At 39.7% G+C, this 16,093-nt stretch overlaps 1 protein-coding gene across 10 annotated transcripts in view; it reads left to right on the top strand.

Moving 5' to 3' along the window:
• diaph2 (diaphanous-related formin 2) overlaps positions 1-16,093 on the top strand; it is a 563,702-nt gene that overhangs the window by 231,311 nt on the left and 316,298 nt on the right. For all 10 annotated transcript variants that reach the window (XM_061787877.1, XM_061787869.1, XM_061787876.1 and 7 more), the window contains 2 exons: positions 308-673; positions 4,133-4,247. In XM_061787877.1, coding sequence (XP_061643861.1) covers positions 308-673; positions 4,133-4,247 — 481 coding nt within the window. The remainder of the gene's footprint in view (positions 1-307; positions 674-4,132; positions 4,248-16,093) is intronic.

A 16,093-nucleotide genomic window follows, 5' to 3' on the forward strand; every position in this document is an offset into this window, starting at 1 on the left:
CATATTTGCATAGTTTTAGTGCAGTGTTTATGTGGTGAAAGTGACAGTGGCGACATGCTTAGGGACTGTGTTACCTCTTCTCAGTCTCAGCTGCGGTCGTGAGGTTCAGTAGTTGTATATTTTGAGGCTGCAAAGCAGAACGAAAGCAATTTTCTTTTGTATTTTTTTTTCTTCTCCAAAGCGAATAAAGATGGAAGTCTTTAAATCGTTTTGGCAACACAATAAAGCCTCTGAACAGGTTACAGAAACATATTTGGAATCTTGATTATAGCAAAGAAAAAAAAAAGACATCTATGCCTTCTTGCAGATTGCAGCTGGTACAGCTGTGCCTGGAGCGCCACCTCCGCCGCCACAACCGGGAGGTGCCGCAGCGCCCCCTCCTCCACCGCCCCCTCCTCCACCACCTCTGCCGGGCGGCTGTCCTCCACCGCCACCGCCTCCCCTGCCCGGCCATGCTGCCGCTCCACCGCCTCCGCCTCCTCCTCCAGGCGGGGGTCCTCCCCCTCCTCCGCCACCGCCCGGGTGCGGGCCCCCGCCACCTCCACCTTTCTTTGGGGGCCCGGGTGGACCTCCACCACCTCCTTCACTTCCTGTCCTCAAACTCCCATACGGACTTCAGCCCAAGAACGTTTACAAGCCTGAGACGGTGATGAAGAGAGTCAACTGGAACAAGGTATGCTGAGTCTATATTCACTGCACCACAAATCATGGAGTTGTATCACAGGGAACCTTATTTGATCGGCTTAAACAAATTATTCCAATAAACTCAACATGTCTTTCTAAGGACCCAATAGCTGCCCAGGAAGGTGCGTGAAAAAAAATACATGCACCAAACAATGCATGCACAAAAACACAGCAATCATAGGGAATGACTCGCTCTGTCTGCATTGTACTGCCTGGGATATTTATTTTTGATATTTTAATCGCAAACATAGACATGCTTCAATGATAAAAGAAAACAATAACTACCACACACAATCACAAAATGTCTTTCCAAAGACTCCTTAGCTGCCCAACAAGGTGCCTGACATAAAATACACACAGTTAAAAACCTTGTCTGAGCAATGCAAGCATAAAACACAGCAATACTAGGGAATTTACATCAACTACATCTTCCGAAGAATCCAACTTTGTCCTTCAAAACAAAATAAAGATGCTGTGGAATCACATACATGGGGCATAAAATCCACCGTGCCACCCACAAAGATACCTTATTTTTTATATTTGAATGATGAATGTTTAAAAAAAAAAGTGGATTGGGTGAAGTCAACGCCATCATTTTCTTTTCTTTTTACTATAGCACAGTTAACTTTTTTTTTTTCCCATTACAGTTGCCAATGTTAAAATGTCACTTAAAACTTTGACTGTGCAGTCATGAAAGGTTATTCCTATTCCTCATGTCATAATGTTAACAAATCAGAGATTGAACAGTGCTTCTGAATCTGAGCAGATTGTGGTCAACCTACAAGGTTCCACTGTACAAAGATGATATGACTGATTTCGTCATCTAACTGAATTAAACCTGAAATACCAAAAAAGGAGATCTATTCTGAAGCCTCTAGTCAAGTCAATACCCAATAAGCAGTCCCAAGGATCCGAAAGTAAACAATCCCCTCTCCTCAAATGCCCTTAGAAGTCCACGTTTTGAGCATAATTGAATCAACACTGAATTACATTAGTGTGCCATTTTATTAGAATAACCATTTCATTGGATTCTTTTTTTTTTTTTTTTAATGTTTTGTTAATTTAATGTAGTTCTTTTTGACTACACTGTGCCATTGTAACTTCTTCTGAAGCTACCTCTACATTTTTAACTTTAGGCCAGTGACACATTTCTTCAGATTATGTTAGATTTCAGTTGACCTTTTTGAAAAAAACATGAATGCAAATATATGTAGGATTCTTATACATAAACTAATAAGAGGATAGTTATTTATGATCTCAGAAATATAAAATTAGCATTTTTTTCATTCTCAGGTACTGTACCTGTAAGTCTTCCTTATGTATAAATGTTTAATTTATATGATGATGTCACCGTGATTAGTCTTGTCATTGTGACTAGTCTATGTTTAGAAGTAGTTATAGCGTGCGTTGAAGAATAGCTTTGCTTTGTAGGAAGAATGGTTTGGTAATGCAAATAAAATTCATAAGCACCTGAGGACAAACAATGTATTGTTTTGACAGGCAAAACAGTCTCCTGCCTTCGTAGATTGGAAGTGCACGTGCGCCGGTGGCAAATGGGAATTAGTTGTATAAAGTTGTTATTTTTCATAACAATTGTAGCCACAGTATGTCCTGACACAGAAGAAATCAAAGGACTTTGGAAAGTAAGTTTTCAGCAATCACTAAACCATAGCTCCATGTATAGTATAGTATGGACAATTAGTAGATACAGTAGTTAAAGTGATATTGCCACTGACATCAGAAATAGGTTTAATAGTACATATCTTTCTCAATTCACAATTTCAGTATGCCTCCCACTTTGTGGCGATGTGGTGGCACTGCTTTACCAGTCACAAGTGGAGGGAAAATAAAGGGCAAGTCTGAGGAATACAATTAAAGCCACAGTTACATTTCGGATAGAAGCAGAACTGTGTGATACATTTAATGCGTTTAAGTTATATATAAAGTCGATACAAGCAGAGTCATGTACTAATAATTACGGCAAATTGATGTGACTAAAGGAATGGATGAAATAATTATGAGTAAAATAGAAGAGAGTCATGCTTAAAATAAAATCATTTTTACATTATAGATTGCTTAAACCCCTACATATCTGTAAGAAATTTAACAGTAGTAAAGTTCCCGCATTTTAGGCATTTTTTGTTTTTCTCACAACCCTCTGTTTCTATCAATATTTTAACATCATATTTCAAGAATAGTTCCATAGTGATATGCAACCTCGGGGTAAAAATATCAGAACCACATACAGTGCAAAAACATAAACATCAGCAAGATAAAATACCTTGAAACAAGGGCACTGTGCTTGTTTTTGTTCTGGTATGATATTGACTTATTGTTCTTGTTTTACTCTTTATTTAGGAACATATTTCAACAAAAGGATACATTATTTCAAGACATATTGCTTGTTATTAGTGAGAAAGCATTAGTTTTGAGGTACCTGTGAGTCAATGAGGTGAGATGTCAACCTCATATACAGAATCTTAACAATTCCTATTTGCTTGTTCTTTAGGCAGGTTTTTCGGGTGCTTATTTTAAATACAGTATATCTACAAGTTTTAATTATTTTCCTTATTTTTGATAAAGGCATTCCGAAAGATTACACATTTACTTCTCATAATTTATTTAACAAAATGACAAGGTTCAATTAAACATTTCCTTGTTTTAACTTAAAATTACAGTACCCAAAATGTACTTCAGCTATTTCTATTACGTAAAATAAAAGCGCTAGCTATACATGCCTATCTTGTGGTAGCTGTTTTATTAGATCATGGTCATGTTTTGCATTATTACACATAATGCCTTAAATGAATCCCAACACAAGTCTTACGCTATCAGACACATAACACTACAATGGAGACAGTTGTATTATTTTTTGTTTGTTTGTTTGTTTCCTACACCGGTACTAAGGGTGGATTAACACTGCATGATCCAAGTGACACAATTCATATCTCAAGTGGCATGATTTTGATATGCTTTACACGTAGCAGCATTAAAAAAACAAAACAAAAAAAACATAAACATAAATAAACAATTAAAAAAAAAAACAGAAATACACAGAATCAGATATGTGCCCTGCGCTTGACTGCGGGGGATACTGTACTTGCGTGTTATTCCTGCCCGTTGTTAACACTAGAGTTATTCCATTTCAATTTGGGCTTCTGAGCATGCTTGTTGTTTCTTGCGTTCCGTCTCTGTACGCAGAGTCACATTGGATATGTGTCATCACGTGTACACTTTAAATAGACAGTCAAGCAGATCGAATATAGACATTCAATGTGAATTGGGAACTTGAAACTGCAGTGTAAATCCAGCCTAAGAAGTCAAAAACAAGGATGTGTGTCCGTGTGTGCGCACATAGAAAACATACAATAACAACTGAGACTTTTTTCTAGTGGCACTTTTTGCGCTCTCTGATTGGCTTGATAATGGAATCCTTGTGTTACTGCAGATAGTGCCGCAGGAAATGGCGGAGAATTGCATCTGGATCAAAGTGAAAGAAGAGAAGTTTGAGAATCCTGACCTGTTTGCACAGCTCTCTCACTGTTTCTCGTCACAGAGCAAAGGTAAGAAATGAGGCGCCATCTCATCTTTTTCACTTCTCCACTGTCCCCTCCCCCATTAACACACAAACACAGACACACACAAGTCCCTCCTTGCTTCATTATTGTCCTCACACACTCTTGTGACACTCCCTAAAATATTAAACAGTGGCAGATTGCCTTTAATTCTCAGCTTTGTGGCTGTTCGTGATAGCAATGCTCCTGCTATATGTTAATGGAATTTTTATCGCAATGCGACTGCATGTCGTATTTGGTCTTTGTAGCCGAGACGAGACTTGCGTTTTTCCAATCAGCATTTTGTGTGGGCGCACCAAAGGGATACGTTTCTCCAGTATTTTGCTGGATGTGTTTCTCGCCTTTTCCGGTCTACCAAACCACTCCTACAGTACATTCATTAATTATTTTTTGTGCTTTTTTTTTTTTTTCTCTGGGACTTTTCTTGTCCTGGCCAATTTGTTTCACCAACATTTCCTAACTTGCTGATGAATATAACTCAAGCACTGTACAGGGAGGCTTTGTTTATGTATGGAATTGTGTATGTGGAAGCACTTTACCCTCATGGTGATGTGGTGTGTGATAAGCCCCCTTTTGACAGTGTGTTTATATGTGCATCCGTGTGTCTGTGTGTTTGAGTGTATTTTGCCCCACTAATTCAAACAGCAGTAGAGGGAGAAGTTCAAGCCCTGTCAAGTGCTGACCAGTCAAAAAAGTGAGCTCTGTTATGCTATGTAGACATAAGTATACCCATCGTTCAATCATTCGACATACACCCAACATCTGTTTGGTTACCAACAGCTTTCTTACAGGCCCCGTGTTTTCAAACTAAGTTGATCAGTCTTTTTTTCTATATATCTGTGAAATGAATCGAAATTTTGCCTCGATACCTGCAGGGGGATTTCCTGACATAATACAGATGAAAAGTGAGGAGGCTGTAGCGAGGTTTAATAAAGTGGCAGGTACAGGGCCACCAGTCACATTTCACCTAAGGTTATCTGCCAGAAACCTTATTTCTTAAATTGACACTTGAATGTTTAACTGTAGATATCTTTTTTAGACTTACCTCTCACATGGTTGCAGTTTGTTTTAGTTACAAAGGGTTTATGACGGAGTTACGTTCCTAGGGTGGTGACAAAAGCCACATTTGTGCATATCGCCTGTGTGGAGTTTGCCGGCCTCGCCTGTGTGGAGTTCGCATGTTTCCCCATGCCTGCGTGGGTTTTCTCCGGGTTCTCCGGTTTCCTCCCACATCCCACAAACATGCGTGATAGGTTAATTGAAAACTCTAAATTTCCTGTAGGTGTGAACATGAGTGCGAATGGTTGTTTGTTTCTATGTGCGCTGCGATTGATTGGCTGGCAACCACTTCAGGGTGTACCCCGCATCTCGCCCGAAGTCAGCTAAGATAGGCTCCAGCCACCAACGACCCTAGTGAGGATAGGCGGTACAGAAAATGGATTGGATGGTTTTCACACACAAGGTAACTCAATGTGCTTTACATAATTAAAATCATTTAAAAGTAAAGAGAACAATAAAACACAACTTAAAAGCATTTAATAACAAAGATTAAAAAAAACTAAAACTGTACAGTGCAAGAAAGATCATTTAAAAGTGGAAAAACTATAAAGATATTGTACTTTATGAAAAAAAAACATACAGTAAAAACATACCTCAATACAAAAAAAACATAAAAAAGTTTTTTGCGATCATAATTAAATGGGGATTTGTGCTCCTGATTCTGGTGTGTGCACTTTAACATGACCGCCATACTAATATATTAGCGGGCGGTTTTCGCAGACGATGAATAATATTTGATTGTGAGTATTGTTGTAGGCTCTGTCTACATGTGTCGTGTTCAAATATACGTTGTTTAGAGGTTTATAGTTCCACCAACATTGATGCTAATTTCATTAGCCCATCTATGACGTTTTGCATTGTTTGTTAGCATTAAGCTAGCAGACTTTCGTAAGACAAACTTGCATGGTTAAATAAACTAAATGTAATTCTCTTTGTTTCATGTTAGTTTTAAAGTAAACTTCAAGTAAGAGTGGGAATAAACAGCTTGACGCAAACACTTAACTTGGTCTTTAGTTGTTCACTGTCTGCCAAACTGTTGGGTATGACTGAGGTATCATTGTTGTAAAGTCTTAATTATATATGGAGTAAAAACACTTCTAAGAGATCAATATCAACAACAAAAAAATCCTACTAATATTTGTAAGACAAACACTTATCGGACATAAGTATAAACAAATGAAAGTACAGTGATAACTGACCAGATATTCATTTTCTCTTGCACACCATTTTTAACCTCATATGTTTGTGTGGTCGTAAACCGAGGACCTCTTGTCATTGAAATAGAAAGCGGAGACCTCCATTCATGCAGAGTAAGGCCCATCCTCTCCTCTATACCCAAAATGTGTCTCTTAGTGTGATTTGTGTGTATTTCAAGAAAATGTAGTTCCTTTGGTTAGGTGTGCAGACAGTTAATCAAACTCAGGTGTGCGTGTGGTTGATACGCCCCAAATGGCAAAAGAACCAATCGCATTAATAGGCATTATAAGCAGAATATGCCATGCACACACAAAGCGTGGAAACACATTTTCGGTGTTGCATTTTTGAAATGTTGTCAAAATAATCTACAGTGACTGTGCATTGTGCAGCATGTTTACCTGCAGGTTGCCCTACCGAACAGAAGGGTTGAATACCCCCTGTTGGCACATGTCGATGCTGTCCAACAAAAAGCATTTACAGTATCTCCAATTGTTGTGGCTTTTTTAACCCCAAAAAGTATATTTTGGATTGGTTTTTCAGATAAAGAAAACATATAAGATGTTTGTGTCCTCATGGTACTGTAGTGGCTAGCACATTTGCCTGACAGTGGAAATGTTCTGGGCTCAAATCTTATCTCAGGCCCTCCTATGTGGAGTTCGCATGTTCTCCTCGTGCTTGCAAGGGAGGCATGTTTTAGGTTCATTGAAGACTAAATCTGGGATTTTCAAACTTTTTGCACTGAGGGTCACAAAAAGGAAAAATGGAACAATTTATCTTTTTCGACACCAGTCCTGGACCCTTTTGTGACAAACATTGTACTCTATATTAGGAAATGTTACAAATGATGAAAATCATAATGGGTACTTGGCCCGTGCCTCATTTCATTTTAGTGAAAACTAACAAACTGAAAAAATTATAAGGAGGACGTAATAATCTCTAACTGCAAGACTGCATCTCACCATGGGGAGTTCCACAAAAAACATCACTTTAATTCCCCTTTGAATGACCTCTTGAATTCTTTATTAACATCCCCTTTCTCCTCTTTAGGGCTTAAAAAAGTTCAATAGATAGGCTATATCCCCGCTGGTAGGGTAAGAATTTACAATCCAGCGTTTCCCCTGTGAGTTACCTTTGCTGGATCCATATCAATTACCCCTGCAGCAACTTCCCTTCCTCAGCTCTTATGCCTGGATTGTTAAAACAGAACATGATTTTCTCATGAATGAAAAATGATGTTTAATGTTTAATATCCAACCTACTCGTGAGGTGGTGGAGCCAGCCAGAGTGGGTTTGTGTGTAAAATGCCTAAAATGTGTCACAATGCGTGTCGCACGAGGCTCCTGTTGTAACCTCAGCTTCTTGGAACCATTATGTTTCCGCTGATTCACTGGTAAAAATAATTCTCTGTTGTATACTATTTTTCAAATTCAAAATGAACAAATTATTTTTAAACGAAAAAGGGAGGTATTAATGCTGTATCAGTGTGTGCTCTTGTGTATCACACAGGATGAGGCAAGCAGGTGGAAATGCATTCCCTAGAGCTGCCCTCAGTTAATGTTGCAAAAAAAAGACATCTGTTAAAGCCACATTTCTAAGGGTTACAGCACAAAGGAAAGAAAAGAACGCAATGGCAATCCTGAATTTTCACATCTTTAGTGTGAGTCAAAGTCTCTAAAACGACAAAGCAACATTATACCCCTTCAGTTTTGTCTCTCACTTTTTATGAGTGCATATGATCAGATTATATGATTATTTTCTCAGCAAAGCCATCAAAATAGACACAAATCTCAAAATCATTTGTGAGAAAATTGCTGTGTGGGATTCTCATTAATCTTAACATGTTGAAATTACTTATCGTCCAATGTTTTCTTTACCACTTACCCTGTCCTGGGTCATGGGCAGCTGGAGTCTACCCCAGCTGACTTGGGGCGAAAGGTCTGGAATAGTTGACATCCAATTACCGTATTTTCGCGACCATAAGGCGCACCGTATTAAAAGGCGCAGTCTCAGTTACGGGGTCTATTTCTACATTTAACACATACGTTACGTTATTTTTTTATCAATCCTCATCCACAAATCCATCAAAGTCCTCATCTTATGTATCCGAAATGAAAAGCTGAGCAAGTTCTCTATCAAACATGCCGGGTTCCCTCTCGTCATTGTCGGAGTCAGTCTCGTTGCCGGGGGGCTGTTCAGGAATGATGCCGGCTTTCGCGAAAGCTCGGACAACAGTCAAAGCAGATACCTTCGCCCAGGCATCCACTTGCGAACCATGGATTCGTTGATCTTGAATTCTCTCGCGGCTGCTCGATTCCCATGTTCCTCCGTGTAACTGATAGCTTGCAGTTTAAACTGTGCTTTGTAAGTGTGTCTCTTTGGAGGTGCCATTTTCGGGGGTCCTTAGCCAAACCGATGCACAGACCGGCACTATATACCTACCGGGGGCGTGCCTTTAGCGTCCTCTTTCACGTGCACCCTTTAACGTCCGCATGCTGTCCTCAGTCACGTCCGCCTTTCCTCTATATAAGCAGCGTGTCGGCAGGAAATGCTCCCAGTCAGTCAAGCGGAGCGCTCATCAAAATCGCACAACAACATTTACAGATTTTGGAACTCAGTGCACACATAAGGTGCACCACATTATAAGGCGCCCCGTCCATTTTGGAGAACATCTAAGACTTTTAAGTGTGCCTTGTGGTCGTGAAAATACGGTACAGTGCACATAGCGACAGACAACCATTCACACTCACATTTGGACCGTAGCTGAGTGGGTATTGAACCTAAGATGTCTGCACAGAAGTCAGGCCAGTAAATCAATATATCACTATACGACATAAAGTGAACACTTAATGGTAAAAAAAAGGTTGGAAAAGTACAAATATATATATGAGAGAGAGAGAGAGAGAGAGAGAGAGAGAGAGAGAGAGAGAGAGAGAGAGAGAGAGAGAGAGATTAATCTACTTTCCATAACTCTTATCCTCATTAGGGTCACCGGTGAGCTGGGTCCTGTATCCAAGCTGACCTCTAGATTCTATGCGAGGTGAATGTGTTCTTTAAATGTTATGTATTTTTAACAAGTTACTTTTTTAGAATACAAAATGTAATATAATGGTATCACAAAGTCCATTCATTCTACATCCTTTTTGTATTCTGGTTTAAAGACTTACAGTGATCTCTTAGTGGAGTTAGCCATGCGTTACTCAATGAGTAAGGTGTGGAAATCGATTCTATTCTATTTTTCTTTCATCTTTGACACCATCGAATTCTCTGAGATAGAAAAATTGTGTACCTCAACTCACAGTACATTATCACAGCCACTCATCTCTATTCGCTCTCATCTTTTCAACATGTGTACAATACATGAAATATTCTTTTAAGAACAACCGGTCCGTGTCTTATTGAAAGAGTCCGTTACTATTTGCTTTCGCCTTTTCTCTCGCTCTTCTTCTTTTCTTCCTCACCACCATTGCTTTCCTTCTTAATACGCTTCTTTATTGACTTTCCCCCCCTCCTCTACGGCCTGGCTTTATCAATCAGTGGGTTTTGCCTTTGTGTGGCTCTCTGGATCAAATCAGATTCAATCCAGGATTGAATGTGTGTTGCCATGGCCCGCTGCATTTGAAAGGCAATCCATTCAGCTGGAACTTTTGCACTTCAATGTGAAATAAGATGGATGCTGGTAAACTTTGCAAGCCCCGAAACGTTTCCTTGCTTGCCTCACATCATGTGGTGATGGACAAGGCTTCCTTATACAACAGTGTGATGGATTGAAACTAAAATCCCCCTCATTATGCCTCATGTATTCATTATGCATCTTTGACAATAATGAGTATTGATTTCATACAAGATTTTAGGGATGCCGGCCGGTATGGTTGTAGCCATGAATATATGACATCAGACTTTAAGCCTTCATTATGGGGTCTCATTGATGTTGCGAGGTACATTTCATCCTTTCCTCCCTTTACCTATAATGATGCATAATGTAGGAGACACAACTGTCCTTGTCAGATCCCTTGTCACCTGTTTGAAATACTTGCTTTGGTTTGCCGGACTTGCAGGAGGCCCGACATGAATTGTGGTTGTGTAAACAAGCTAATCTTTAGCTGCTGTCGCAGATTTCTTCATCAGAGGTTACAGAATCTTTGTCTCTCTTTTCCTTGCCGTGCTTGGGTATTTCTTATCATTAAGCCCCACCCACACTGTGCCACCACCAGACTGTTTGTATTCTTCCATTCTTCTTACAAACATCATTAATCCGCTCCCACGTTGCTGTAAATTCTCCAGACACTAAGCAGCTGTGTTCTCAGACAGCCTCATGTAGTTCATTCATTGTTGTGCTTGGGAACTGGCAGGTTTATGTCTCTTTAGTTTATGGCCCACATTCTGACAATTACCCTCTTACATCTATTAGGGTTGGGTATAATAAATCTTTTCATTTTTGGTCATTAAAAACAAATGTCAGCAAACATTCGGTATGAATAAGGTTATGCTTTGTAGTTGCTACATCTTGACGTCAGTAATTGATTGCACTACTTGGCAGTGACTGATAGAGAGCTCAATTAATTCCAGCCTGACTAGTTTTCTGCCTTAAACAGACTGTCATTGAAAATTTAATCAATTTGACAATTCAAAGTGACAATTTTTGTGAGCCATAACTACCTAACTAACACTAAAAAGAACATATTTTTTAATGAAAATAAACATGAAATCCCTAAATTCCTTGCAATTGTACATTGAGGAACATTGTCCTTAAACTGTTGTCTATTTTCTCAAACACTTGTTCACAAAGAGGTGAACCTCGCCCCATCTTTGCTTGTGAATGACTGAGCAATTCAGGGAAGCTCCTTTTATATCCAATCATGGCACCCACCTGTTCCCAATTAGCCTGTTCACCAGTGGGATGTTCCGAACAGGTGTTTGATGAGCATTCCTCAACTTTCTCAGTCTTTTTTGCCACCTGTCCCAGCTTTTTAGAAACGTGTTGCAGCCATAAAATTCAAAGTTAATGATGATTTGCGAAAAACAATACAGTTTATCAGTTTGAACATTAAATATCTTGTCTTTGTAGTGTATTCAGTTAAATTTAAGTTGAACACGATTTGTAAATCATTGTATTTTGTTTTTATTTATGTTTAACACAACGTCCCAACTTCATTGGAATTGGGGTTGTACCTAGCTTTTGCATTTGAATGTGTCGAGGTTTAGCCTATAGTCTCAGGCTCACCTCTCCTGCTTCTCTGTTGGGTCTTTTTTGGTTGTTTTGTTTTATTCCATTCCTACGATAAATACTATCTTGTCTTGGGGGGAAAAAAACAATAAACTAAATGAATTTGAAAAAAAAATCCTCCCATTGCTTTTCTACCGCTTATCTACCACTTATCCCTTTTTGGTTGCCTAAACAGGTTGCCATAGAATAGTCTGCTGCTTCCCCTGCTCTGGTGAAATGATAAGGTCATTATACCTACCTTATAACACTTTTCCTGTTCAGACGCAACTCGTTTGCCGCCTAAACTGGCTGCTATTAAAATCTAAAAAGTTAGCAAAGTTTGTTGCAGGACCATTTTGAACTAAAAAAATTAAATTGTGCAGTTTTGTGGAACATACAGTACATCAAATACTGTACATGGTGTGATGTGCTGGGGTGAGGTTCCCCAGGATGGTGAATGTAGTGTGTCAACGTATCTGCCTTCAGAGAGGGGATTTTCAGCTGTTGAATCTCTTGACGAGAATCATTTGGCTTATTTTGTTGAATGTGAAGTAGTTTAGCTACCCCAAACCATCTACAACTGGTATATGTCTTAGAAATGCATTTTTTATTTTTTATATTAATTTAGAAATGCAATTCAATAGTCAGTTAATTTTCATTGAACGTCAAACCCATAGATGCTAATTGCTCCATTAAGCTACCTTTACAGCTGTAGTTTAACTCCACAAGTGTTGGGTGCATCCTCCTCCTGCATCACACGGGGATGTATGTGGGTCATTTTCTTTACCGTGACTCCCCCACCACCACAAACATAGTGAACCTCAGCATTGGCACCGGCAGTTCCTCAAACCCCGACAGCAGGGCCGTAATGAACCTGCCAGAATTGCAGTAATGATGGAATTGTGAGGGGATTAAGATGGAGCTCGGACCCTGACTAATAAGCCTCCTAATAACTCTGTTAACATCAGAGTCAATTGGGCCACCAGATCAAACACACTCAAACGTCTCCACCTAGAAATTCTGTCCATAAAAGTTAATAACAGAATTGGTGACAAAGGGCAGCCTTGGCGGAGTCCAACCAGAACCCATTATTCGGTTCAAAAACAGCAACAGTGGGATAAAGCCGACTTTGACGGATAGTTAAAAACAGGCTTTTGTCGTTCCTCATTGTAATTTATCAGAGCAGTCAGCTCCGTGTTATCACAAAGTAATGTCTGTGTCAACATGTAGTACATTCTGGTTTTTACACTGTTTTAAGAAACTGTAAGCAACTGTATGTTTGTGATCAGGAGATGGCTTATGTTTAGTAGAAGTCTGACAGCAACTGCTGTGTTAATCAGACCTTTTATACAATGTATTTTGTGCATTGACTGAGCTACAGCTGAGAGTTTGTGGGTTCGAATCGCTACGTTTCCTGTTCTTCTCCTGCTTGCGTGGGTTTCCGGTTTCCTCCTACACTTCAAAACATGCATGCTTTATTGAATTATTACCTGAATGTTTGTTTATATGTATTTATAGGTGTGAATAGTTGCTTGTCTAAATGTCCCCTGCAATTGACTGGGGACCAGTCCAGACCGGTCTCTCGTCCAAAGTCAGCTGGTATAGGCTGCAGCTCACCCACAACCCCAAAGTGGATAAGCGTGATAGAAAATGTATGCATGGGGTCTCTGTGTTTTTCCACTGCACTATTGTAGAAAATGTAGTCACAAGTCTAGTCACCTACTTGCACTGGTAACATGATGATATCCGTCAAAGGCCTTGACCAACTTCTATTCAAGAGAAATGGCCACGCTCTATCCAGCTCATTGGTTAACAGCCGTTCCCCACAAACGCAATCTCAATTGGCATTTTTGCACATACTCATCCTGTCAAGTGTCTCCCAATGTTGCTGAAGGATAGCCCTGATTCCCTTTGCTTAATGATTTTGATGGCTGAAGACCTAGACTCCAACCAGTAAATCACAGAGCCCAGATTAAAAATCCATTGTTATTTCAAGCCACCTTGATAGGTTTTCATCTCATTTTAGCAAACAAAAAAAGCCCAAATGGTAGTGTTTCCTCATTTTGGACGTGAAGCCATTAATTGCTGGTGCAAGTGGGATACATTTTTTTCATTAAAACATAAAACAGCTTGATGTTCATTTCTCTCTGTTTGGCCCACTATGATTATCTCAACGGTCAGTTCTTCAGTCTGCTCATCTTTTTTTATATAGCACATATGAATGGGGATTGGACTCTTAAATATTAATGACAAGTAATTGCTTTATTGTCAGAGACTGTCTATGTGTGTGCGTACATGCATGTGTTTGTGTGTGTGTGTGTGTGTGAGGGAGGGAGAGAAAGATTTGCTCTAATTCCGGCTTCATATTGCCTTACTGTGATGTCCCACTGATTTTAATCTTCTCCTCTCAGATGAAAGCTATTCTGGCTTTCAGACTGCACTTTAACTTTAGCCCTCTGAATATTAGCTGTCTTTGATACCTGCCGCCGACAGCCTCCCATGTCTGCACCCCCCATGCACATTTACTGCCCTTCTGTTACTCTAATTCAGTCATCAGAATCTCTCTTTAAAAATAAATATCCCTTGTACATTAGTCTTATTTCCTCCCCTTGTGATCCTTTGGACACGGTTTAATGAACTGTTTTAGCTATGTCATCTTTTTCTGGTCTTGTTTTAAGCTGCCCATGCCACTGCGTTGGCTCAAAAAATGTAATTTGAGGGGAGACTGAGGGGAGCAAAAAAGCAAACCGTTGCAACAAAGTGGAGACTGTGGAGTATAATACTACAAGGCAAGCTAGCTATTGGTTAGGTTTATCATTTGTTGTTTTTGTGGTGATATGGAGAATATTTAAATTGTTTTTTCCCCAATGTGTAGTTCAATGGTTAATTGTCACTCGCCTTTAAATTAGTCCAATTTAAACATAATGCAGTGCTTACATTTTATGTGATTTCTGACTTGCAGCATGACAACTTCAACTTTTAGTTCAGTTAGCAGACGGATTATTATGTTTCCACCTCCATTTTTTTTAGCATCATCTTGCTTGTGAAATGAGAAATCACCCATTTCCACAATTATCAACTTTTGCCTATCTGTTGTCTAAAGTTGACCTCTGTAAAAGTGGTTTGGATTTGGATTGCATGAGGACTTTTGATTTCATACCTATCAGAAGGTGCACACAAGCCCTATTCCTCTGGTGGCTAACACCCTACCAGATAGACAGCCAGAAACCCAGTCACCTGCTGAGCTTGCTACATGGTATTACGTTTGAGTTGCCGTTGAGCCTTTTTCTCGAATTGTTTATTGCCAAGAGAAATGGGCTCAAGGATAGACAGGAAGAGTGTTGGGGGAAGAGAACAACTGTGATGTCACCTGCTGGACGCAATCAATTCTGGAGTGTATTCAGGATGGGGTCCCTGAATATAAACAATCATGACTTTTCAAACCACGGCAAGGTAAATCACAGAGGCGCAAAAAAAAAGAGTTAAGTGAGGTGGATAGACCAATGTGATTACAAATTGTGATTCACAGTCACCCTGAAAATGAACAAAACTAACAACAGCATCACTGAGGGAAATTGTCTGGGCCGGAAACACCTGAATTGTGAAACAGTTTCAGTATGTCAGAGAGTCCAATTTAGCTCAAGGGTGTTATGTCAAATGAGTCACAGTGGAGATGTAGAATACGGTTGTTGTAAAACCATAAGTCCACTTGATTTTGAATTGCACTGTTACATGGTTAGAGGTTGTGTGTGCAAGGTATGTCCGTTGGATACCAGAACTGTCGTTCAAACAGCTGCTTCCACTTCAAACCATGTTTACTTTTTTCTGGTGACAAATGATGATCACTGTTCTTGCCAACAACATTGGATAATGATCTTCTGTTGAACAGATCATTGACATCTGTCCATCAATTATGTTTACTTGATAGAAATGTGAGTGACCTGGAGCCTATCGCATTCCTGTACACTCCGGACAAGTTACCAGGCAAAGACATGGCACACAGTATATTGACAAACAACCATTCACACTCACATTCACACATATGGACAATATAATTGGCAGTACCTGGAAAAAAACAACAACAAAAGCACAGGGTGAACATGCAAACTCCACATTGGAAGGCCTAAGCCAAGATTCCAACCCAGCCCTCTCAACTATGCTGCATTTACTTACACCGGTCACAGTGCTGAAGAGCACGGAGCAGGGAGGAACATATCAATGTCGTGCATAAGAGTTTAGTATGTATGAATTACCCCGCGATCAAACTCATGCAAGTAACGCGAGGTGAAATTTCGCTTTGCGTCCGGTCTTAACGTAGCATAAAGCCTGACGCGCTAACCAATATGATTGACGATCAAATAATATTTATGCTTAA

The sequence above is a fragment of the Phyllopteryx taeniolatus genome, chromosome 10 (genome assembly GCF_024500385.1).
Source record: "Phyllopteryx taeniolatus isolate TA_2022b chromosome 10, UOR_Ptae_1.2, whole genome shotgun sequence".
NCBI lineage: Eukaryota > Metazoa > Chordata > Actinopteri > Syngnathiformes > Syngnathidae > Phyllopteryx > Phyllopteryx taeniolatus.